The 25,496-nt window shown below is 24.4% G+C and overlaps 1 protein-coding gene across 1 annotated transcript; it reads left to right on the forward strand.

Annotated features, from left to right (window-relative positions):
* LOC145849607 (ribosomal protein S6 kinase alpha-3-like) lies at positions 1-24,410 on the forward strand. Its single transcript, XM_082954577.1, has 17 exons — positions 1-132; positions 816-851; positions 1,093-1,231; positions 5,059-5,196; positions 9,322-9,508; positions 9,675-9,855; positions 10,257-10,327; positions 11,149-11,232; positions 13,606-13,778; positions 14,225-14,403; positions 16,413-16,535; positions 17,779-17,865; positions 19,053-19,214; positions 21,282-21,443; positions 21,771-21,965; positions 22,277-22,449; positions 23,278-24,410. Exons 1-17 carry the CDS (start codon positions 67-69, stop codon positions 23,375-23,377), a joined length of 2,256 nt encoding a protein of 751 aa, XP_082810703.1. The 5' UTR covers positions 1-66; the 3' UTR covers positions 23,378-24,410.
* Positions 24,411-25,496: the final 1,086 nt, after the last annotated feature.

Below are 25,496 nucleotides of genomic sequence, written 5' to 3' on the forward strand. Positions count from 1 at the left end.
ATATTAGATATTTTGAGATATTATTATAGACATTTATAAAAGGTTTTGATAAGTAAACCTAAAGAAATGCCTCTTGCTCCACTTGCAAATGTTCCTTTTGCTACTGTAAACACTGAGATACTAGCTGATGAGGTGAGTAGTGTATAAATAAAAACTTGTCTAATTATTTAAATGAATTTAGTTTAAAATTTAGTGTAAGTCTATTTTAATTGAATAGTTTTGAATATTTTGTTTAGGAGAGATCAATTGTTTTTTACTTACTAATAATATTTTTATATTACTTTAAGTGTTATACTGTTTTTCGATATTTAATTATTATATTACATTTTTAAAGATTTAACAACACTTTTTAGGTTATATTCTAAAAGTTAAATTTTTTCTTGAAACAACAGCTCTATAATATGTTCTAGTATTTATTCCAAGCACTTAACAAGTTAAGTGAATAAAACCTACAATTAAGCTTTGAAGTAAAAAGGTAAAATATTAATGTTTGGTTTTCTATTTTAATTAAAAACAAACATTAAATATTTGTGAATTTTTTTAATAAACATAATTTTCTGAAGACAAATGGTTATTTATGTAAAAACAACTGTTATAATTAGACTGCTATTATAAACAAAGCAATTATTAAGAAAAAAATAAAGTTAGCCATTTTTGAATAGAAATTTAAATTGATGAATATGTTTTTCATATAGTCACTTTTTACTTACTTTATTATTTTTTTTATATGTTTTTGTGTGAAAAATTATTAAATTAAACTTTATGCACCATCAAATTTTGTTACCAAATTTGAACTGTTTTTTTTTAAATTACAGGATGATGAGATGGCTGTAGATGCTCAGGAAGTAAAGGTAAGCAGTAAAAAAAAACCCATAAATATATTTAAAATTCAGCATAATTTACAAATTTATTATTCAATTTTAGTTATATCCTTCTGTAAAGTTTTTTTTTGTGTTTTGAATAGTTGTTGTTATAAATTAAGAAAATAATTGTATTTTATTTTTTGTTATAGGTAATCATGTATCATTATTTTACTTTTTTTTATTTGTAATATTAAGTGATGATTCTCTATGACTGTTTTATTTTCTTAAGGATGAACTTATGCATGAAATTGAAATTAAAGAAGGAGTTTTAAAAGGCTCACAAAAGGCGGACCCTTCTCACTTTGAGCTTCTAAAAGTTCTTGGCCAGGGATCTTTTGGAAAAGTTTTCCTTGTCAAAAAATTAACAGGTCTGTATTTATAAGAAAGTAAAATGTGTTGTTAGTTTCTTACCACATTACAAGTTTTCTGTGTTCGAAAGGTTTAAATGTGTTTGAATTAAAATACTTATTGTAGTAATTATAAGTATTGCTCATTCATCTTTGTTTAGCAAAAAAAATATGCTTTTGTATGACAGCCTAGTAAACAAATCTTTTTATAAATTATTTATAGTTATTACTAACTTTTGAATTAGTTTATTAGTTTCTAGAAATTGATGAGGAAATCTATTGTTAACAACATTTATCTTGATTTTCTTATATAATCATAAGTTTTGTTTGAATAAAAATTCAAACTAGGGAACTCAACTTCTACAAAACAATATTTAGATAATTGAAGTAATTATTGATAAAGTTTATAAAAAAAATTACAATGGCTAAAATTTTAAAATTTTGAAAAAATTATTTTTATGAACTGCGTTCCAAAACTAATTAAGATAAATAACTTATACAATTTTAAGTTGATTATAAAATAAGCTTAGTTTATGAAAAAGCTATTTAAGGAGTAGAAAATAAATTTTTGTATGTTTTTATTTTTTATCTTTCAAATTTACCTGTTTACTTTAACAATTAAATTTTATACTAACTTTTTTAAATAATAAATTATTGTAATATTTTAACAGTTTTATTTAACCTAGAAAATTAATAAACTAAAATTATAAGTATTTTAAAGTTATTTTTGTAAATTTTTTCTTTTTCTAGAAGTTTAAGTATATAAGTTTTAAGTTACTTTTTATGTATTGTAAATTTAAATTAAGTTAAAAGAATTGATAATATGTGTTTAAAATAATTTTTAATAAATATTTAAAAAGCTTTGACTAAAATTAAAAAATACAATCTGTTTCTAGGACTCACATGCTTATATTATATATCTCAGATTTTTGAGGTAGTTCTAAAACATTCACATTTTATACTATAGTACATAAAAAAATATCTCACTAACTATAAGCATAATTTGGAAATAAAATAAGATATACTATTTACCAATTATAAGAATACTTACTTTACAAATCATAACTTCAAAAATTGAATTACAAATTAATATTTGTTAAAATTATTGTGCATAGGTCTACAATTTGAGATAAACTGTTCTATTGACCTCTTCAACTTTATTGTCTTATATCCAAAGAATATTTTTAGACTTAGCTAATCTCAAAAAAATATTATAAATAATATCTTTTTTTTTTATCCTTAGAAAACTTTTATATATAGTTTTTGCATCATCTATATAACTATCCAGTTTAATTTTACTATATTTGTTTTTGAATCACTATAACTGTGTACATTAACAGTTATTATATTGTGTTGTTTTTTAAAGTTCTAGATATTAATTAAACATTTAGAAAGTTTATATGTGTACTTAATTTTCCTTACCATTTGGATCATAAAGAAGAGTACTTAAAAACAAAGACTTTGTGATCTTCACAAAATACAAAATAGTTAAGAAACAACAGCTTAAAAAAAGTCCAACTTAATACCAATTTTAGTTTGTTGATATTTTTGAAATGTAGATTTATTATAAAAATTTTCAAATATAATTATAGGAGTAACAGTATCATTTAAAAATTATTTAAAATTTGAAAAGTATTGTTTAAACTTTTTTTATAAAAAAAAACCTTAAAATAAAAGTAAAAGCATAAGGTTTAATGCTTAAAATTATGATAAGTAAGTTTTTTAGTAATCAGGGAAATGTTAAAAATAGACGTATATTGTTATACGTTGTTTCGTTATTGCTTTGTTTTTTGTTGCTATAAAAATCTAATAAAACAAATCACATTTATGTAAAGTTTAAAAGTTGCATATTGAGTTCTACATTGATGAATAATACTCGTTTTAAAAAAACTAGCTGAAAGTTTTGTCGTTTAATTTTATTGTTTTCCTTTCTTCTTTGAAGTTTAAATTCTCAAATGTGACGCCTAGACAGTGTGATGTCATTGCATTACGTTGTCAACAGCAACAGCATGAATTTTGCTTTTCCTTATAGCTTCACGATTCTTGAAGTGTAAACATAACAGAGTGCCTAATTTTTGCTTAACAGTTTATTATTTTTAACATTTATTGATATTTTGTACTAAATGTTAGTAATAACAACAAAATAACATAATGCATAGTTCAAAAAATTTGTATAAGAGTATATTTTTCAGCTCGGATGCTTTTATTACTCAATTTTTCATGTTCCTTAAGTACTTTTATTGTTCTTTACAACTTAGTATTGAATTATCTTGTACTAACAAAAAGTTTTTCTGCTTAAAAATATTAGTTTGTATATTGTATGCATGTAGTTTATGAAATAAATGTTTAAGTTTATATTTTTAAGTAAGGTTAGAATTAAAATTTTCTATTTATAAAATTTTCTTAAAAGCAAGTTTATACTGTTCAACAACAACTAAAAAACTTGGTTTTAAAACCAAATTTATTAAAATCTGTTTGATTTAGAAAAAAAACTTGTTGGTCAAAAGGTGCTCCTGTGCATAGTATTTGTATTTGTGTATTTAAACCAGTTATATACTGTAGTCTAGTTCATTATTTTGTTCTACACAGCTTTTCAAAACTTTAAAAGCAACTAAACTAGGATACAGAAAACTTAAAATTTTAATAGTTTAAATTAGAGGGTAGCAAACTAAGGCTTGCAAGTCAAATCCTGCCCGCCAAGTAGAAACCTCTAGCCCAAGATGTATTTTTTAGCTTGAAAACAACTTATGCAAAACAACCTAAATTGAGATTTATTATGATATATTTAAAAATGTACCATTAATGTATTTTTGATTAAATTATAGTGATTTATAAATTCATTATAATATAATTTTGTTCATAAAAAGTTTGTTTTTAGTTTCTGCTATAACCTAACAATAGTTAAGCTTTCAATGACTTTTTATAATTTGGCCCAATACTTTTATAAAGATACTGATCCATTTTTTAAAACCTAAGTAAAAAAAAGGTTTATTAAAATTTTCAACTTTTATTTTTCTAACTATTTTTTCTCACTCAAGTTCATTTCAAATTTCTCTTTCTGAACTGATCATTTAAAGTTTTTTAGTTTATAACTTGATCTTTTCTAACCTTTGTACGATCTTAAATATAATAATTTTATTACTCCAATCATTTCTAACTTTAAATTCCGTAACTCAGTATGACTCTGAGTTTTTTATTTGTTAGTTATTGTTTCAAACTTTATAAAACTAAAATATTTTTTTTGTTCTAATACCACCAACTTTTTTTGATTGTTTTAGAGCCGTACTGAGTTGGAAAAGTAGAACTTAGATAAATATCGCGTTAAAACCGTAAAAATGATATATATTTTTGAAATGAATGCGTGTTAGAAATTATCAGCAGGCATAAAGGACACAATTAAATAAAAATAAAACAAAGCTATTAGTCAATGATTATTCAAAAAAAAATGATGCTTTTAGTTATTTTAATTGTTTGCATGTTTATTTGTGATCAAAAAGTGGTAATAGTTGCATTTACAAACAAACGCTAGATCTTAGTTTTTATTGCCTTATCTTCATTAGTATAACTATTTTATCGGATTAGAATTTTAAAAATATATTTAGTTACTTCTGTAATTCATTACAAATTATGTGTGAATTAAATTTTACTTTGACTTTTGAAAGCTTTTGTCTATAACTTCTAAATATCTAAAGTAAAGGTCATCGACAAACTGCTTGTATAAAATCTCTTGATTAAGAGCATGTTTTGTTTTGAATCTGTTTATCACTCCTATGGATTAAATGGTAAACAAGTGCAGTTTGTTTACCTAACTCCTTAAAAAAGCTTTTTTAATTAATTTATATTTTTAGGAGTTGACAGAGGTCAGTTGTACGCGATGAAGGTTTTGAAGAAAGCCAAGTTGAAGATTAGGGATCGAGTTCGCACTAAAATGGAGAGAAATATTCTTGTGGATGTCAACCATCCGTTCATAGTTAAAGTGTACTATGGTTGGTTTAATTTGTTTGTTGGAGTATACATAACTGTATAAACTTCTAACATTCTAATAAAATTAATTATAAAATATTACTTATTCTCATAAAATCAGTTTATAATGTATTGAAAAGACAAAATTACCAACTGTTATAAACAAAGTTGTTCAAGTTTGTCTTAGTTTGAAGCATAATAAACCTTTTTTGTATATAATATCATGTTTAAAAATAAATTTCCTTGTTGAATTTTTTTATTTTGAAAAAAAAAAATGTTTAAAGTATAAGAGTTGATTACAACATTCATAAAAACAATAAATATAGTTTTACATCCACAAAATATTTTAGTAGATGAATATTTATCGATGACAGTATGCTATGTATGACAGATAAAAGCATTTAAAAGTCATTGAAAGCAATGTTGTGTTTCACGATTGTTACATGGTAAAGTATCTCTTATATGTCGAATATAAAACACATCTCACAAAATGCGATCTTACATGTTTCATTCACGTTTTTTATGTGAACTCTCACTAACAAAATTATCTTGCCATAGCAACATTAGTTTACTTTTTTCTACCCATCATTTTAATGTTATTGTTTTTGAGATAGTGCTTTATTTCAGGAGGCAATTTTAAACTATTTTGTATATTATTTTTTAAATACATTTTCTTACTAAAATTCTGACTTATTAAAAAGTTATTACTGAAAAATAACTGTAAATAGATTGAAATTTTGCTTAAAGTTTATTTTAATCTAGGATTTAGTGTTTATTTATAAAAACTTTATAACTTCACTAAGTGTGCTAATACCGAATTAGTACTACAACTTGTAATTGTAAAGGTAATAATAGTATTTTGGTATAGTTTTAAATTTAAACAATCACACAGATTTTTGTCTATATTCATTACTGTTATTACAAAAACATCATTTCAAATAATTAAAAAGTATCATAAAGTTATTTTTTTTCAAATTACAACTTTACTGAATAACCACAAAAAAGTTTTATGTTAAGCTTTAAAATTGATTAATCTTATTTTTATGGTTTAATGATGATGCTGTCAAAATTGAAAGTTTTACGGCTTTTAAGCTTTGTATTTAGCTATGGTGCAAAAATAAGTAGTTTTACAAATAAGTTGAAATGAAATGTTTTTATGTGGTATGAAATTGTGAACTTAGGTTAAGTTTTTAAAATCTTAATTGTATTTTTTTAATTTTCATACGATTTTTTTAATCATACGTAGAAAAGTGCAAGGTTTGCAACAAAAAATTAAAGTTGATGGAAAACTTAAAAATCTCTAATAAGTTTTTGAATTTCTAATAGAAGGCAAAAAAGTTTGTGTTTATGGTAAAAATAAAGTTAAAATGACAAGAGTTTTTACTATAAATCAAAAATTGCTTTCCACCGATGCTGTAACTGCAAACAATAGTTCAAGGTGTAACAACCCTCTGTAACGATTATTTTTGCGAATACCGCTTGTTCATTCAACTATGACCAACATGTTTCTGCTCAAATTGCAATGAGAGCTCATCCGCCGATAAAACTAAGTTTTCAAAAAAAAAGTTTGCAATGGTAGTTTTGTGTATTTGTGTAAGATTTAATACATATTTTATCATAATCAAAAATGACTGACTGAAGTTTTAAAAAACCTGCAACCTTAAAAAATGTTTTGAATTTTAAAGTCAAAGGATTAAAAAGCATGATTTAGAAAAAAAAAATATTACTAGAATTTATGTTACAAATTTTAATTTTCTACAATCCCTTATTAGAAAGGAAGTTAATAAATTTTCTAGACATAGTAGTCAATTGAAAACTATTTTCAACCTAAGTTTACATGTGTTTTTATCATTTTCCAAGATAAAAAATTTTTTTTGCTTACAGTAAATATGAGAAATTTTAAGGCTTACAATATACATATTGTTTTAATTAAAACAATAAAACTTACTACAAATTAACGTTGTTTTATACTTTATACGAATGAAAATTCTATCGATGGAAGGTTAACAACTAGTTAAAAAAAACAATTGACTGTTGATAATTCATATTAAAAAAACAGTCAAAAAAAGTACTTTTTTATTGAAAAGTTAACTTTTATCTAAAAGTTTTTTGTGTGTTTGAGTATGTTTGTTTTGGTAACGCAGCTGTCTGAGATATTATTTATATTTAGTTATTCAGTCTGATTTATTTTGACACTCGTTTCGACACTTTATGCCCGTTCTTATCGTTGAAAAGTCAGATAAGAAGAATTAGATGTTATTAAGAAGTCAAAATTTGTGTTTGTTTGTGTGCTTTTATTTTGTTGATTTAGTTAATCTTACTGCCTTCTATATTTTCAAAGATAACATAAATGACAGTACTTTTCTGATGAATAATAGTTTTTTTATTAATTATAAAAGATTGACAAAACGAACTAAGATTTTGAATATTACTAAAACTTTTTATACTTGGTAAAGATTTTTATTTTTTACCTCATTATATAAAGTACGTGAAAGAGTTTAGGTAAGAATTTATTAATTGACTTGTGAAAATTTTTCAGTCAGTATACTAAGATTTTTTAAAAGTAAAAACGATCTGGGAAAAATCTTCATGTTTATTATAAAGCATAAGTTCTAAATCTAATGACTTAATAAAAATCTAAATCTTAAAAAGAAATACAGATTAAATATTTTTTCCTGATAGACTAAATTTTTCAATTTTAAAGTATAAATTTAACTTTGATTGTGTTGTAAGTAGCTTGTATTAATTTACATTGTTTGCCTAAGTTAGTAAAAATAGTACTTCTAATGATATTGAAATCAATTATCTCATATAAATTACGTTTTTGTTTATTAATTATAGTGTTACCTTTTTAAAATTTTACAGTATGGAAGCAAAATTGTCAATTTTTTTTTGTGTATACAACTACTGTTTAATAGTATTTTTGTTCATACTAAGCTGTATAGCTAGCAAAGATAACGTAAAACTCAATAAGCAACGTCTTGTAAAATTTTAACTTAGATATTACTTAATCAAAATGAATTTAAATAAACTTACTAAACACATCTGTAAAAAAAGTTTTATATAAAGGTGAAAAATAAACATTCTTACTTACACACCCTGAAGTTCATTTTTTTGATAAACCTCAGTTTTTCAGTTTTTAAAATTTCTGTTTTGCAAATATAATCAAACATCAACTTGTATTTTTTAAGTAATTTATAATTTAATGTAGGTAAATCCGAAAAGTTAATAATATTGAAAGCGCAAATAAATCACCTTTTTCACAATTTAGTCTTATGTTATTGAGTTTTAACTTTGCTACATTGCTTTTTACAGATTTAAAAAATTCAATTTTTTTTTGAGATATAGCAGGTCGAAATCTGAGACTACAATAGGTTCCTTATGGGGGGCGCAAACTTATACGACAAATAACTAGAAATCACTAAAAATCTATCTTCTACGTTTTTTGAGATGACTACCTCAAATTTTCAAGAAATGTTCCTAGCAATATTTACAAAATTCTGTCGGAAAAAAATTAAAAAAAGTTAAAATTTTATGATAAAAAAACAAAAAATAAACTGTATTTTGTTTATTTTTTAATAGTTTTTTTTTAATTTTTTTAATTTTGTTTCGAAAGAATTTTTTTCTAAGGAACATTTCCTGCAAATTTGAGGTAGTTATCTCAAAAAACGTAGGAGAAGATAGATTTTTTATGAAATAGTCTTTATTCACCGTTTTAGTTTGCGCCCCCCATAAGGAACTTATTGTTGTCTCCGACTTTGACCTGCTATATTTTAAAATTTATTTAGAACTTTTAAAATCTGTAAAAAGCATGTTGTAGCTTGGTTAAAACTCTATAAAATAAGAACAAATTGTGAAAAAAGGTTTTAACCTTATGCCCTTAATTACTTTTAAACTATAAAGCATTAGTAAATGAAAAAGTTTAGTAATTTTATAAAGATCACAATATATTTATACACTTCGTATTATTTTGTAGTTTCATGTTGAGTTAGCTCAAACCAAGTTTTATAAGTTCTTTAAATCATAAATAATAGCTTCTCTTTTAAAAGTCTATACAAGTACATAATAGTATTAGATTTTACAAGAAGTTCACAGAGTCTTACTTAGTTAGTCAAAAAAATTGCTTAGTCCTCACTTAAATTTTACAGCATTTCAAACTGATGGAAACTTGTACATGGTTCTCGCCTTCCTCAGAGGCGGAGATCTCTTCACTCGCCTGTCGAAAGAACTCATGTTTACTGAAGATGATGTGAAAATTTACCTGGCTGAACTTGCGCTTGCACTCGATCATCTACATTCGCTCGGCATCATTTACAGAGATCTTAAGCCTGAAAAGTTTGTTATAAAAGTGTTGAAATTGTTTTGTAAAGTTTTTTCTAAGAACCGCTTGTCAACATTAAATAAACACAATAAATACAGGGGAGTAATTTAATTTACAATTAGTACACATTACTCAAAAAATGCATTGATTTCTATAATTTTATCTAAACAATTTTTTCAGCATTCTCCTAGATATTGATGGTCACATAGCCTTAACAGACTTTGGGTTGTCTAAAGAGTCGACTGAGGATGATGAAAAGACGTACTCATTTTGTGGTACTGTCGAGTACATGGCTCCTGAAGTTGTAAATAGAAGGGGCCACGATCAGTCTGCTGACTGGTGGTCCTTCGGTGTGCTTATGGTTTGTTTGATTGTTGTATTGCTTTATTAATTTTTAGTAAGGGTATTACACGAACATTTGAAAAAGTAGTTTTTTAAAATTTACATTGGCAGAAATAAAAAAAAAAAGCTTTTTACTTGAAAAAAGTGTTTATTTATCCTTAATGTTAGGTCACTAAATTTACATTTGTTCGTTTTAATATGAGGTAATTTTACATAAAATTCAAAATTGGTTTCATCAGTTTACGAATATAATGTTTAGTTTATTGCTATTGGTTATTATTTTCTTATTTGTGCGGTTCAATACTCAAAAGTAAAAGTGTAATAATACTTGTTTTTATTACATGTATTTCATGAAAAAAATTAAGCTAATTTTTCTTTAGATACTTCTGAAATAAATAAGTTGAAAATTTTTTTTTTTAGTACGAAATGTTAACTGGACAGTTGCCTTTCCAAGGAAGAGACAGAAAAGAAACGATGACTCAAATTTTGAAGTTAGTTTTTTGTATATAGTAACTTAGTGTATGTGGTATTTAAAAACGTGTTTATCTCAAAACTTAAGATTAATTTTATATTTAATACTAAAAACTTGTTCTAAGTTTGTTTCTACAAAATATATAACAATTTTTTTGATAAAACTTGATTTTTAAAACAAATTATTTTTTTTCAACTTCTGTTTCTATATTTTTAAACTCAGGATCTTACATATTTTCAACTAGTTTTATACTTATAAAACTGAAAATGTAATGAACAAGAGGAAAATTATATTATGACAAAAATAGTTCCTATAAATAATCCTTTTTATTTTAAAAACTTTCTTTACGATTCATTAAAATATTTAAATGTTAATTTAATTATTAGAGTTTCAAAGTTTTTTTTTTTGGCAAAAATTTAATACATTTTAGTTATCACCTTCCGTACACAATTTGATTTTTTATTTTCCAACGATTATGTTTAAAGTACATTTATTTAAAGAGTAAGTGTTATAAAGCATTTGATATAACCTTAGTTTTTATAACTTTTTTTGAGTTTTTACTAAGCACCTAAAAAGTTAACTTATTGTCTACATATTACAATTTTGAATCAAGAGTTTGTTTTTCTACCAATAATAAAAAAATAATTTTGTAAATAATGAATAGAAATTTATATTAATGAAATGCTTAATAAATTATTATTAAACCTTATTTTGAAATCAAAAAAAAAAAACAAACCTTGTTTAATGATAATTTTTTTAATATAAACGGAATTTCTATATTTCTATTAGAAAAATTTGGTAGGTAGTTCAATTAGTAAAGTTTGTTGTTTTTTTTTACAGAGCTAAACTAGGAATGCCTCAGTTTCTCAGCCCTGAAGCACAAAGTCTTTTAAGAATGCTTTTTAAAAGAAACCCTGCAAACAGGTATAAACTAATGTAGAAAAAAATAAGTTTGAAATTTTTTAATTAATTTGATTTTAAATAAGAAAAATTATTGCTATATGTAGATATGGTGTAAATTTAACCAATCTAAAAGTAAAAACATGGAACATATTATGAATTTTTAAGAGCCTTTACGACTTTATGAAATATTAATGTTTACTTTTTATTTTTATCGAGCTTTTTTGATTAAAGCCAATACTTCTTAACAGTACTACATATCTAAACTAATAAGTATTTCAATAAAGTAACTAAATCAAAAATTTATATTTTTTTATAATTTTTTTTACTTACTAAAATTGTTTTTCAATTTAGAACAACCTTAATAGTCCAAAACCAACTATAAATGTATATAAAACTGTATTTTAAAACAGAGGTGTTTAAACTCTAATTTATGTGACTAAATAGTACATTTTCATAGTACCTAGTCTATAGAAATTAAAGAGTAATACAGTTTTGGTTATACATAATCTTAAAATAAAGTTTATAGAAATTTAATTCTATAAGTATGTTGTTAGGTAAGTTTTAGTACGAGGTTTTTTTATAACAGTCAGCTGCTTTTTATTGTTGCCTTAACATAAATAAAGTTATTCATAGACATTTAACATGTTGATCATAAGTAAATATGTTATTTTGACTGGTTTTGTTGTTTTAAATTTAAGTGTAAATAAATAAACAATTTAGAGAACTAGAAAACATGCGTATGATTTACGTTATTATAGGAGAAAAAGAAGTTTATTTAATTTATCTTTATCAATATTTAATTTTTGAGCATTAATAGTTGTGAGAAAATGGTTGTTGTGAATAATTAAGATATTTAAAGCGTATTATCATATATTCATAACGTTTAAATTCTGTTTATTATTATAATATTGGTAACAAAATATGTTTTAAATTTTCTAATTTATTTTTTGTATTCATTTTAAATAACATATTTTAATGTGTTTTGATCAATAAAACTGGTTTTATGTTATGCAAATCGAAGCTAAATTAATCAAATTTATAATATGCAACTGTATAGAGTTAGTTTTGTTATTTTCTAATAAAAACTTAGTTTTTCAACTAAACTAAAAGTTAAGTAAATTAAACTTGAAGTAGAATGTATTTCCTGTCATAAAATGAATTATTTATTATAAGCTGCGATTTATTTTCAAAATAATAAGTTTTCCGAATGCAACTGGGAAAAAAAATCTATTAAGCTTTTTCTAAATAAAGCTTTCTTTTGCTATTTCATTTGCTATTGAGAAAAACGAATATTTTGCAAAACTAAAGTATTAAAACGAAGGAGTATTTATTTATATTTTAAACTTCAATTATTTGTTTAAGTGTTCCATCATCATAACTTATAGGTATACTATATATTACTTGAACTAAATTCATGTTACATAATATTTTTCGTACAGTTTTAGATCATACAAAAATTGTCAAATTTGCAAAATTTTTAAAACTTTTGATCATATCTTTTAAATATCTTTTCTACACTTTTAACAATCCTTAAGTGATATACTGTGATCAAATAGAAACGATTCTTTAAAATACTTTACATATATTCAAATATATTAACGACAATGCATATTTTTCAACTACTAACTTTTAATAAAGATTTTTTATATACATCTATTTAGATATGTTGTTTTATTAACAAAGTTTTAATAGTTGAAATACAAAAACCATACTAACGAAAAATAATTAAATAATGTTTTGCTGACTTCAATACATCTTAGTAATTTATATTTTTTGTTAACAAACAATACTTCATGTACCCACCACATACATAAATACTTATTAATTTATAATTTTATTCGTTACAATACCAAGTTTTATTTAATAGCATTACCAAGTAATTATTTAATTGTAAGTTCGTTTTGCTAGCAATGTGTTGTTTATTTCAAGAGACAATATCAAGAGTGCAACGTTTTTTATAGTTTAATGTTACAATTTTTATCAAGGTTTGAAATTTGATAATCCATCTAAAAAAACAGTTTATATGTTAAGTAAAGTTCAAAATTTCTACTAAATTAAGTTGTTAGTAACAGTTTCTATATTAATTTTTTTCTTAAAAGCTCATTTAACACAACAAAAAAAACTAAAGTTTATTCTAAGAGTAAAAGTTAAAGAAAAATTCATTTAAATATAAACAAATAAGAAGTTTCTGGAGTAGCTTGAACCGCTAGTTGATTATTTACGTAGTTATAGTTTTAAGTCGTTAAATAATTTAGTAACAAAAAGTTATAAAAACTAAGTAAACACGTATAGTAATTAATACTATTAGTTTATAAAATCTTTAATTATTAAGAAATTTTCTAAAAAGAACTGAATAGTAATTTATACGTTTATTCATGTCTCATGTGTTGGCAGGTTAGGAAGTGGTAGAGATAAAGTTGAAGAAATAAAAAGACACGCGTTTTTCAACTCAATCGATTGGAACAAGTTGCTGAGGAAACAAGTTGATCCGCCGTTCAAACCTGCAGCTACGAGGGCTGAAGATGCAACGTATTTTGATACCGAGTTCACCTCCAGAACTCCAAGGGGTTTGTTTTATTTTGCATACTTTAAAAACGAACTTTAACTTGTGTTTCTTGCATCACTCTTACTTGAAATATTATGTAAATTTGTAAAAGTTAGAATATACAAGCTACTGTGCGCAGTGCATTTAAAATGTTTTTGAATTGCTATCATATTTTAAACTATTAAAAATAAGTGTTAAAGACTAAACTTTGTTAAAATCTCAACCGTAAAAAAAACAAATGATGACTTTGGTTTGTATATTTATTTTCTAATATACCATTCCTAAATAAAAAAAATTGCATAATGAAAATTAATGCTATTCAATTTTCCTTATACTTGCTTAAGATTTATTTTATTTTATTTGGTCAGAAAAAAAAATCACTTTTTTTTTTTGCCAGAGGTATATGTTCTAAAATAATATTCAAGTATAAATGTAAAGTTAAAAAATAAGAATACAAAACTTGATCAGATTCACCGGGAGTTCCTGCATCAGCGCACACTCAACAAGTGTTCAGGGGATTCTCCTTTGTAGCTCCCACAATCAACAATGATCCGCAGCAAGCTTCTATGGCGTCACAGCAAAAAGACAATCGTGATGTCACTAAAGTTGTGACTCCTCTAAATTCTAGTGCGTTGCTCACCAACAAAGTTAGTTGAATATATATATAAAACCAATGAACTGTTTAACGTTGTTTTAGGCAAAAAAATTAACATATAAGACAAAATATGTATTCCTGTTACATTGTCCGAGCATGAACAACTATTGCTCATGTATAGTAATGTTGAAAAATAATAAACAAGTTTGAATATGTTCAAACTTGTAAAAATCCTAGAGTTATTTCTTTATTTAGATTGAAACTTGATTTGTTATGCATAAAATATTTATTTACTAACATTAATTTTTGTTATTAAATTAACTTAAATTTATTTTTGTATTAAGACCTTTGGGGGTCCAACAATTTTCTTTTACAAAAAAATAACTTTGGCTCTAATTAGAAAGCTTGAAGTATATTCTATAAGATATATTTTATAGAACTAAAAAAATCATTTATTTCTTGAGATATAAACAGTTTTAGAAAAAGCTTCTGATGCAAACGTATATAAAATAGATTTTCTATGGCTGATTTTCTTGGAAATTTTAAAACTTTTCTAAAAATTTATGTCTTACTTTATCTTTAAAGCAATTTGCTTCAAATTTTCAGGAAGTACTTTTTTCAATATTACAGACTAACTTAAAAGAAATTTATTTAGCCCTTATGATCTCTATTAAGACCGTATAGATTAAAAGTTCCATAACAGCTTAAACTTTAGTTTTTTTTTTCTTCATTGCATATATAAGTTTACTATTCTGTTATTTAGTAAGTGAATAGCAGAAATTAAAACAAAATTATTATAAAAAGATTAAGAAGACAATTAATGTAATCATTTTGAAAGAATCAGTTCGAAAAGTAAAAATTATTTTCAAAACAAAATTAATAATTGAATAATGAAAGCTAAAGCCGCTATCAAAGCTGCAATGTGCGCACTACCGCAGTAATCACCAAATTTTCGATAAATTTAAATTTAGTCTGCAGTATAATGTTATAACAACACGCAAAAAATCTCTTTTGGTACATATTAAAGCAAAATTTGAGAAAAATCAATACCTAGCTATATGTATATCCCTCAATGTAAGGTTTTATATATATTGATATTATTATTAATCGTATTAAAAAATTAATAATATATATTTAAAGATCTTAAGTTCAATGATTAATTAAAACTTTATTTATAAAGTATAAGTTGATAAAGCAATACAAAAACTATCATTGCTAAAACGAAAATTACTAAATAAGCATTAATTTTATAAAACCTTTTTTATTTATTACTTAGAAATTTTAGTCTAGCTTTGTTGAAATTTATTTTAGTAGTTGTATTTTTATCTTATCATCTTTGAATGAAATTTAGTACATCAGTATGTTTGATTAGTACAAACAATCAAACTGTATCTCTTAAAAAGAGTTTCAAACCTTAAACACAAAAATCTATGTTTAAGTCTAATGAAAAACTTGAAATATTAATGTGATCTAAAATCAAAACATGAAACTAAGCATACATAAAAATGTGTTTTGAGTTGTTTACAATCTTGTGTATAAAATTGTTGTTGGTTCTGCAGACTCATTTGTTTAATAAAGGAAGTATGTACTACTTAGAAACTAAATTAAGCTAATTTACCAAGACTGTAAATAAATTATGCTGTACTTATTTATTTTTGTAACTATAATATCAATTCTATAAAACAACAACTTGAAAATAAATAAAAATAATTTAAAAGTAATTTTTATTAATAGAAATTAAACTTAATTGTAATTGAAAAAAAATTGTACCCAAAGTTTAAAAGCATAAGTTTTTCTCTTCAAAGACTTTCATAACAATTATGACAGATTGTATTTTGCATTTGAAAGTTATAATAAAAACTTAACGTACTAAACAGTTACATTATTATTTTTTAAATTTAAAATCAATAAATGTTTTTATGTTGGTAGAATAAAGGAAGATTACTGTATAATTTGTTTTTATTTATATTCGAGTGAAGTTACTTTACTAGGATCTTTTATTAGCAAACAATTAAAACTATATTTTGAACAGTTAAATGTTTTTATCAACAAAATTTTCAGCTTACCACTTCACCGAAGGTTTTTCACAACGAATACGAACTTAAAGAGGAGATAGGCGTAGGAAGTTATTCTGTTTGCAAGAGGTGTATCCATATCGGAACTAAGAAAGAGTATGCTGTCAAAGTTTGTCTTTATCTTTAGTCATATAGAACATTTTAGTTTTAGCTGATCATTTTTTATGACTTTGTTTTGTACGTGTATTTTAAGAACTTATGTTATAAATATAATTGAAACTTCAACTGTTATCTATCTTTTTAACATTAATTAGTTTTTGCGTAAGAATTTTAGTTAAAAAGATTTAAAAAAAGATTATGCTTTCTTTTTTGCATAATAGTTAAACGAGGGTTTATAAGTCTTTGTTTCTCAAATTTAATGAAACTGTTTGCCCACAATCATTTTTTAAGTTTGTATTGTTATAAATATATTAAGAAATTAGCTGTTATATTAATACAAGTAAATTAAAGTATTATGAAGTACAGTGTACTTATGTTTTCAAAAGATTTAGAAACACTATTTTTTAAAAACATGGCTTTTGGTTTATGGCTTTACAACTAATTAACATGTGATTAGTGGCTTAAATTTTAATGAAAAAAATATTTTCAGCCGGAAAAAATATCTTTAATAGATAACATAATTAAAATTTTAGGTTGCTTGTTTTAATTATATATATTAAAAAGGTTATTTTAAGAAAACTGTCAAGGATGTAAACATTTTTTTAAATTCGTATATTAAATAAAGTGTAAATAAAGATCAATTTAGAATTTTAGTCCAATCTTGAATTTTATTAGAAAAAAATATCAACAAGGGTGTAAATCAATAAATATTGATTAAAACGGATATTAGTCATTTGAAGAGATAAACAAATATGTTTAAGAAGAACAGTTAAAACATTTTATTTATTTTCGCTTATCTGATATAAGTTCTTAGAATTTGATAGTAAAGGAAGTATTTATTTCTTAAAAACTAAATATTTAAACTAAATTAAGTTAAATTACCAAGGCTATGTAATAAACGTATTTTGTACTTTTTTATTTTAAGAATTCAATACTTTTTGAAACTCTTTTTTTGTAAGGAAGCATACAATTAATTTTTAATTTTACAATTAATTACTTTATTTTATAGTTTTTAATAATTTTTTACAATTAGTGTAAAACTATATTTGTTTTGATGACATTAAAGATTAAATATTAGTAGACATTTAATATTTATATGTAGTTTTCATAATCTGATACAAATTATTCTCCACGCAATAAACAAGTACTATAATTTAAGACTAAGGTCAAGTTTTATAAAAAAAAATTAAACTGTTAGTTAGCATTAATCAAGGTTAAGATATTTTCACTGCAATGCATGAATTATGTTTCAGATAATATATAAGGAGAAACGGGATTGTGAGGAAGAAGTGCAAATTTTGTTGAGATACGGACAACACCCCAACATCATTACATTGAAGGTTTGTTGATGTTCATGCTGTTTAGTGATTAACTTACTAAACTGAATTATTATTTACAGTCTATTGAAACTAATTAGTTTTATATAATAACACCTTACCTACACTATTAGAAATAAAATTTTAGCAAGTTGGAAAATAAATAATGGAAAATAATATACTGTTCAAACACTTGGAGCCAAGTTAGTTCTTGCAACAGTATATAAAAAGACATTCAATACAGTAAAAACTAGATATTTTTTACATTATTTAGTATATTGATTATTTTTTGTGTAATTACTATTTCATGTAATTAAGGCTCGGTTGTTCAAGTTATTACTTTATGAGTTGAGATTTTTCTTTGTATATACTGTTATGTATCTACTGATGAAACTAGTGTATAAAATATATAATTTGTGCTGTATTGAATGTATTTTTTTTATTCATTTAAAATAATAGTATACAAATTAATTTCTACCATTCTAAATTGTACTTTCTATGGAAGTATGGTGAATACTCAAAATTAAAACACTCAATATTTAACATTTTCCAACGCTCTTGTTTAATTAACTCTAATATATAAAGTATAATTTCAATAATTTAAACTAATGAAGTAAAAATAAAACTTGTAATAGCCATGATTATTTTTTTTTGAGTGTATATTTTTTAAACAAACTTTTTCTTAAAATGAACTAATAAAGTTTACACAATTAATAGTTTTTTGATATAAGTTAAATTAAGGTACATAGCATTTGATAAACCTAGTTAATTTTTAATTTTTTTTAATACAAAAGAATTATTATAACCTTTAAGAATTTTATTTGACTATGGCTTTTTTAATTTTACTCTAAATACTAAAATCATTTGTCAAAAGTTTAAATAGTTTACGTAAAATATTTGAAATATTACTGAAAAATACTTTCAAGACAAATGAGTTAAATTTTCTCCTTTTTTTTTTGGTTCCCTGGGTTTCGTCTTTTGTAAAAAGCTAGGTACTTAATTATCAAACATTTTGATCAATTTAAAGCCTTTCTTTTTCTATTCAAAATTTTTTTTTCTATTTTTAACGGTAGTCAAATACTTAATATTCAGGAATTTATCTTTAAACGAGACTAAGTAAAGTATTTGATTTACTTAAACATAATATTTTTAGCTCATGAGTCGCTTACATTTTCTTTTGACTAAGTTACATCGAGTTTATCAATATTAAGGATGTCTTTGATGATGGCAAACATGTATTCTTGGTGTTCGAGTTGATGAAAGGGGGAGAGTTGTTGGAAAAAATATTGAGACAGAAGTTCTTTAGTGAAAAGGAAGCATCTGCAGTTATGAAAACTATTGCGAAGGTTGTCAATTATCTGCACAAAAACTCGGTTGGTTTTAAATTTATTATAAAACTATTTCCATCCCTACTTAAATAAAAAAATAAAAATAACTTTTCAAAATTATAGTATACTAATATGAAATTCAAGTTTTACATGTGTAGATTTATATTTATTTTTTGTCTGTACTGTCGAAAAAATGTAAAAAGTTTATTGTTGTTGGAATTATTTTATGCAATGACGCAGGGAAGTGTACTAACAAATATTAAAAATAATTGTTTATCATTTATTATACTCACTTTTATAATAATAGCAAAATATATATACTTTTGTAATATTAAACAAAATTTACGATCAGTTCATTTTTAAACTACACAAACATTTTAAATACACAAAAAGAAAGAGCCACAATTAATTTAAGATAAAGTTTTTTGTTTTATATGCAAAACTTAGGTATTATCTTCAGTCAAATTTTTACATTTCGGGCGTTACTACTGTAAAAAGTAAATAAAAAATCAATTTTATAAAAATAATTCTGTTTTAAGCTTAGTTTTTTACAAATTATAATTTAAAAACTCCACTTTCGAGCCCAAAACACGGATATTTCACTTTTCTGCTATGAAATCTGCCATAAATAAGGCTTGTCAGTTCGAAACATGTCAGATTTTTTTATAAATAATGCTGACTTACCTGATAAGTATTGATTTAAAATAAAGTAAACCAAAACTGTTTGTATTTTATTACTGCATGGTTGTATGTTAAAAAAGTTTAAAAAATACTTTTGCTTTTTACAATGCTATAAACAAATAGTTTATTTATGGGGTAAAAGGGTGTATAAGGATATAAAAATATCTGGGTTAATGATAAAGCACATTGAAGTTTGTATTTTATTTACAAACTAAAACACACAATGATAAATGATCACTACAGAACTACTAAAACTAATAGCAACCTAAATGAACACAAATGTAAAGTTTGATAAACTAATAAGCACATACTTAGAACATAAGATAACGCTACATCTTATAAATAAACGTTCTAAAGTAATTAAAGATTTTAAGCTTTAAACGCTCCACCTGACTCTGTCGAATGTCGATGCTTTCAAAACGTTTTCTATTTTGTATATAAAGCAAAGAACATTTCTTTTTTCTCACTTACAGACTTATTAATTATTGTAACAATAAGTAATATCCGTTTACGAAACTTAGTAGACACAAATAAAAACTTGACAAAACGCATGATTTTACTAATTTCTAAAATAAAATGCGATTTTCTTTTACATATTTTCGCTATTAAATTTGTTTTTCTTTTTCTTTCTTATTTATAGAATTAGCATATCTTATTCGCTACAATGTGAATATATGTTATATAATGGCAATGTAAGTTGCTTGAAATCTATTTTAACAGCTATATTTTAAATAAAAAACTAAATAATATGTTTCTAAAATTGTAGATTATAACTTTTCAAATGATCTACTAAATTTATTTCTTCATATATCGTTTAGTACTCATATTGCTTAAGAAATACCTTAGTTGTAATAAACTTAAGCTAGTTAGAAGTTATTAAACAACGAAAAAAATTTGAGTATAATTAAATTAAGTGTATTAGTTATTTTTATAAGTTACAATTTTATATTTATGTAGACTTTTTACGAAGAATTTCAAAATTAAGATTTCAAAATAGCCTAGTTTATTTTTGATTAGTATAAAAATTATTTTTTTTCCAACTAAGTTTTTGCAATGTAATCATAATATGAGTTATGTTATATGTAAAACCAACAAATTTATTTAACTGTTAAACTTCAACTACTTTAAATGTATCTTAAATTGAGAATACTTATTATATCAACAAGTAGCGTTTAAAGTTTTTAAGAAATTTCATAACCTTGGTTCTTTAATGCATTACTTACCACTATGTAAACTAAAGTTTGGTTTTAAGTTCAAGTGTTAATCAATTTAAAGTTATAATATTTTTTGTTTATCAAGAGGTGCACACAAGTCTTGTTAGGCACCTTATTCTAATGCTGTCAATTTTGCACCACAATATCCAACAATATTGGACGAGTAAACAGATTAGGGTTAATAACTCTTGTAGCATTTTACATTGTCTGTTTTCAGGTCGTTCACAGAGATTTGAAGCCATCAAATATTTTGTACGCAGACGAAACGGGCAATCCTGAATCGTTACGCGTTGGTGATTTTGGATTTGCTAAGCAGCTTCGGCATGACAACGGACTGCTGATGACCCCATGTTATACCGCTAATTTTGTCGCCCCAGAGGTATGACTAACGTGTATATTCTTCAAAACTGTTTTAGACAATGTTTTAAACTTTTACAAACTTTTTTTCTTTTTTGAATTTTCTCTAATACAAACTATGTACTAATATGCCTTAATTATACATAATATTTAGTTAGTCACATTACTTTGTATCTATTTTTATTCCTTAAAGTGTTTTTTTTTACGTTTTTCAAGCATTCCGAATACTATACTATACTTCAGTCTAATGATTGCAAACAGACATTCCGCAAGCAGATACTTTAGACCTATTTCTCATCATTTTAAAAACATTTTTTTGTATAATTTACTAATTAATATCAACGTACAGGTATTGAAAAAGAAAGGTTACGATGAAGCGTGTGATATCTGGAGCTTGGGTGTGCTGCTGTACACCATGTTGGTGGGGAAAACCCCCTTCGCAAACGGGCCTGATGATACTCCAACAGATATTCTCAAGCGAATTGAAAGTGGCAGAATGAGCTTGTCGGGGGGAAACTGGAAATCTGTGTCTGATGTCGCCAAAGTTTGTATTTTTTGCAAGATTTAAGTTATGTATATTTTAAACTTGAGTTATTATATCTTGAAATCATAATATATATAAACGCTAAATAATTATACAAACCACAACTTGCCTCTGTCTAAAATTTGACTTAGTTTATTTATCGGATATTAAAAATTAAAATAAAAAGACTTCAAATAAAATCGTCATTTACTTCAAGTCTCATGAAAATTAATTTACTGCTTTAGTTCTGTATTTTTAAACTTTTAAACTAAGTTGCTTCGTTGATAGAACATTTTAATAGCTTAAGAGTAAGTTGACAATTTCAAAATAAGGACTTGGTGAGGCAAATGCTGCATGTGGAGCCGAACAGAAGGCTGACAATTTCCCAAGTTCTCATGCACCCCTTCATATGCCAACCTCACAACCTCCCCGACACTCACCTGAATCAGGCGCATGGTAAAGGTGATTACAAATCCGTCAAAGAAATAATGACGAATATGTTCAGGTAAGATGTAGACTTATAAAATTTTTACGAATAGTTAGTATATACTATGACACCAAAAACTTATTTTTATAATTTTTTATGGTTATAACCTGCTGTCGATAAATACAGCTACCTTTTGTATTTCACTAATCTGGGAACAAATTTGTAATCATTCGACCAAACCAACAACTAAAATTTTCAATTTAATGTTATTACTAAATTGAAAACCATGACAAAATTTCTAACTTGAGACATTGACTTATTTGAAAATATCATAATTTCGCATACTTTTTATCTTTTTGCTCTATCAAGCTGTCAATGTCATTAAAGACTTTACTTTGTAGTTTCTATAAAATTTTCATTTACTTTATCATTTTTATTTATAAAATATTACTATATTTCACGTATTTTAGTTTTATACTGTTTAGGTAATCGCTTTAGATTATTCTTTTAGTGATAAACATTATAAAGTATATAATTTGAATCCAAAACTTGGATTCTCGAGGACTGCAATATATTAACGTTAAAGTATTTAATTTAGATCTATAACTAGAAGGAAACATTTAAAAAATATTAGTTCAATTTAAAGCATGTTTACCATTAGTTTACTTGGTCTTATTTAGCGAAACTAAAAGTTTTATACTTATATTTAGTGAGTTTAGTTTTTCATTAAAACACTTCAAACCGGATTAAATGCTTGTTTAATAGATTATTACAAAAATAATGTTAAAGTTTCAAATTTTTATCTCTTATCAACTTTCTGATTTGATTAATATATTTTTACTTAAGCCTCTGTTTATCAAATATAATTTCTTTTATCAAGTTAAAATAAAACATTTTTAACTTTAGTGCTGCAAGATCTCACAAGCCTTTGAATTTGAACCCAGTTGGAAGCTCACTGCTTGCTCAAAGAAGAGGGATTAAAAAGATTGACTCGACAGCTGTGTGATTTTGTCTGGACCAAATTATTGTGTTGTATAAGCCCTTTTTTGAGCCTTCTGTTTATGGGTACACTACTTTCCTTTTTTAATATAAACTAAAAGAGCTCATTTTATGTTTTTTTATAGCACGTCCTATAAAAGAAAAGTGTTTTTTAAGCAAAAGAGGCATTTTGTTTTATTGACTATATCTTTTTGCTGATAGATTTATGTTTTTAATTTGTTTAATTAAAGGAAAAAGTATAGTTTCAGCTATATTTAAGTTAATTTTTTTTTATAAATTAGTTTGTTGGTCTTAGAGCGCTCTCACTACTAGCATTAATGTTACAAGTATTTCGTTTTTACCAAGTAGTATTATGTCTCAACTATTTTTTTAGTAAGAATTTTTTGACATCAAAAATCCTAAAAAGTTTTTTATAAGTTTTATTCTTGTATTTTAATTGTTGTTAGTTCATAGCTAATAGATGCAGTTTATACTCAAGCTAATGTAAACCTGGGTATTAAAATAATTTATATCAGCGAAGGACTTTATAACTAAGTTTAAAAACACAAATGTTAAAAAAATAACGCTCTTGAATTTTTTTTTGTCATTAAAGAGTTCAAGTTGAAATTTTTGTAGTCCTTTAAAAAGTTGCAATATTAATTTATTTTCAAAAGTTCATTAATTTATTTTTTACGTTTAAACTCCTTATGCCAAAATAGTTAAAGTAATGAAATCTAATGCTGTAATCAATTAAGTTTCTGTTTCGTTATCATGTGTTTTATTTTACTTATTATACTCGATGATGGTACGTTTATTTCATTCCTGTTTTAAAATATAATGTTTTTTATATAATTTCGTTAGTAACGTTTAAAGTGCCCTGTAATTACCGAAAATACAACTTATATTTTTATTGTAGTTATCTTTGCTTATTTGTTTCTAAGACTATCTAACTTTTGGTGTAACTAGCGAAATTAAAAAATCTTTGTTTTCTTTGCTTTTCGTTTTATATACATATACATTGTTACTACGTTTTTTATTGTAGAATAAACTAAGTTATCTTTAGAAAATTGTAATCAATTAGCGTGCAATTTTTAATTTGTTACTAAATTTACAAAAACACCTAAACATATCTAAAATTTGTTTATTTAAAGAGCATTTTATTTTTGTTTCTAGAAATTTTACTTTAAAATGCTAAGAAAAAAAAAGTCGATAAGTTCAAATCATTCAAAATATATTGATTATTTGATTTTATCATTTACAGTAACTCTACATTACTGACCTACCGGTTCTTACTCTTTTAGATCCGATTTTAAATATTTTACAGGATTTTTTTTTAAGTGTCTACATTTTTGGAAGGTATGAGCTTGGGGTGCACAAACTTTTTGTTCTAGTTAAGTGTGCACATATTTCAATTACCGTTAAGACCTTTTTTGTCCTTTTTTAAAACAAAGTATTTCAACAATACCATTGGAATTATTTTGACACGTGAAAAATGTTGTTCAATATTTTGCTAAATTGGTAGTAAAATGTACTTAATAGTTCTACGTAAGATTGTATTCTGCTTACATTACAAACAACTTAAAATCTTTAGGGTCTGGACGGATCCTTAATTTATGGGTCAAGTAGTTATATTACATAGTACTTAACTTTAACATTACTTTACATTACTTTAACATTACTTTACATGTATTATGATAGTTAGTGATCTGACCAAAAAATTGTATAGTTAAGATCTCAAATTTTTTCTCAGTAACCACTTGAATTAGGAAGAGTATTTTGTGACTTACTAATAAATAATAAAAATTTCTGACTAATGGTAGGTGTCAAAGATGCACGAAGGGTCAATTTTGCACGATGACACCTTTGAAAAGATTGTTTTTTTATTTATTTCACTACAACTGTTACTTCATACCCTTAGTCAGTAACTTTTATTACTACTTTTCATAACTATCACTGTTACCCCTAATCCTTACCTTTGGTCGGTATTTCATTTATTATATTTAAATTTTTATACTTTTTACTCTCATGTAAAAATGTCACTCGTGAAAATTGACCCTTTGTTCAAAAGTGTCTTCGTGCATGTTTGACCTGTCCCCCTAATTTAAAATTGTTTAGATTTCATAAAAAATAAAATTTTGTGTAAAGCA

Source organism: Thalia democratica, chromosome 2 (genome assembly GCF_965202585.1).
Source record: "Thalia democratica chromosome 2, ktThaDemo2.hap1.1, whole genome shotgun sequence".
Taxonomy (NCBI): domain Eukaryota; kingdom Metazoa; phylum Chordata; class Thaliacea; order Salpida; family Salpidae; genus Thalia; species Thalia democratica.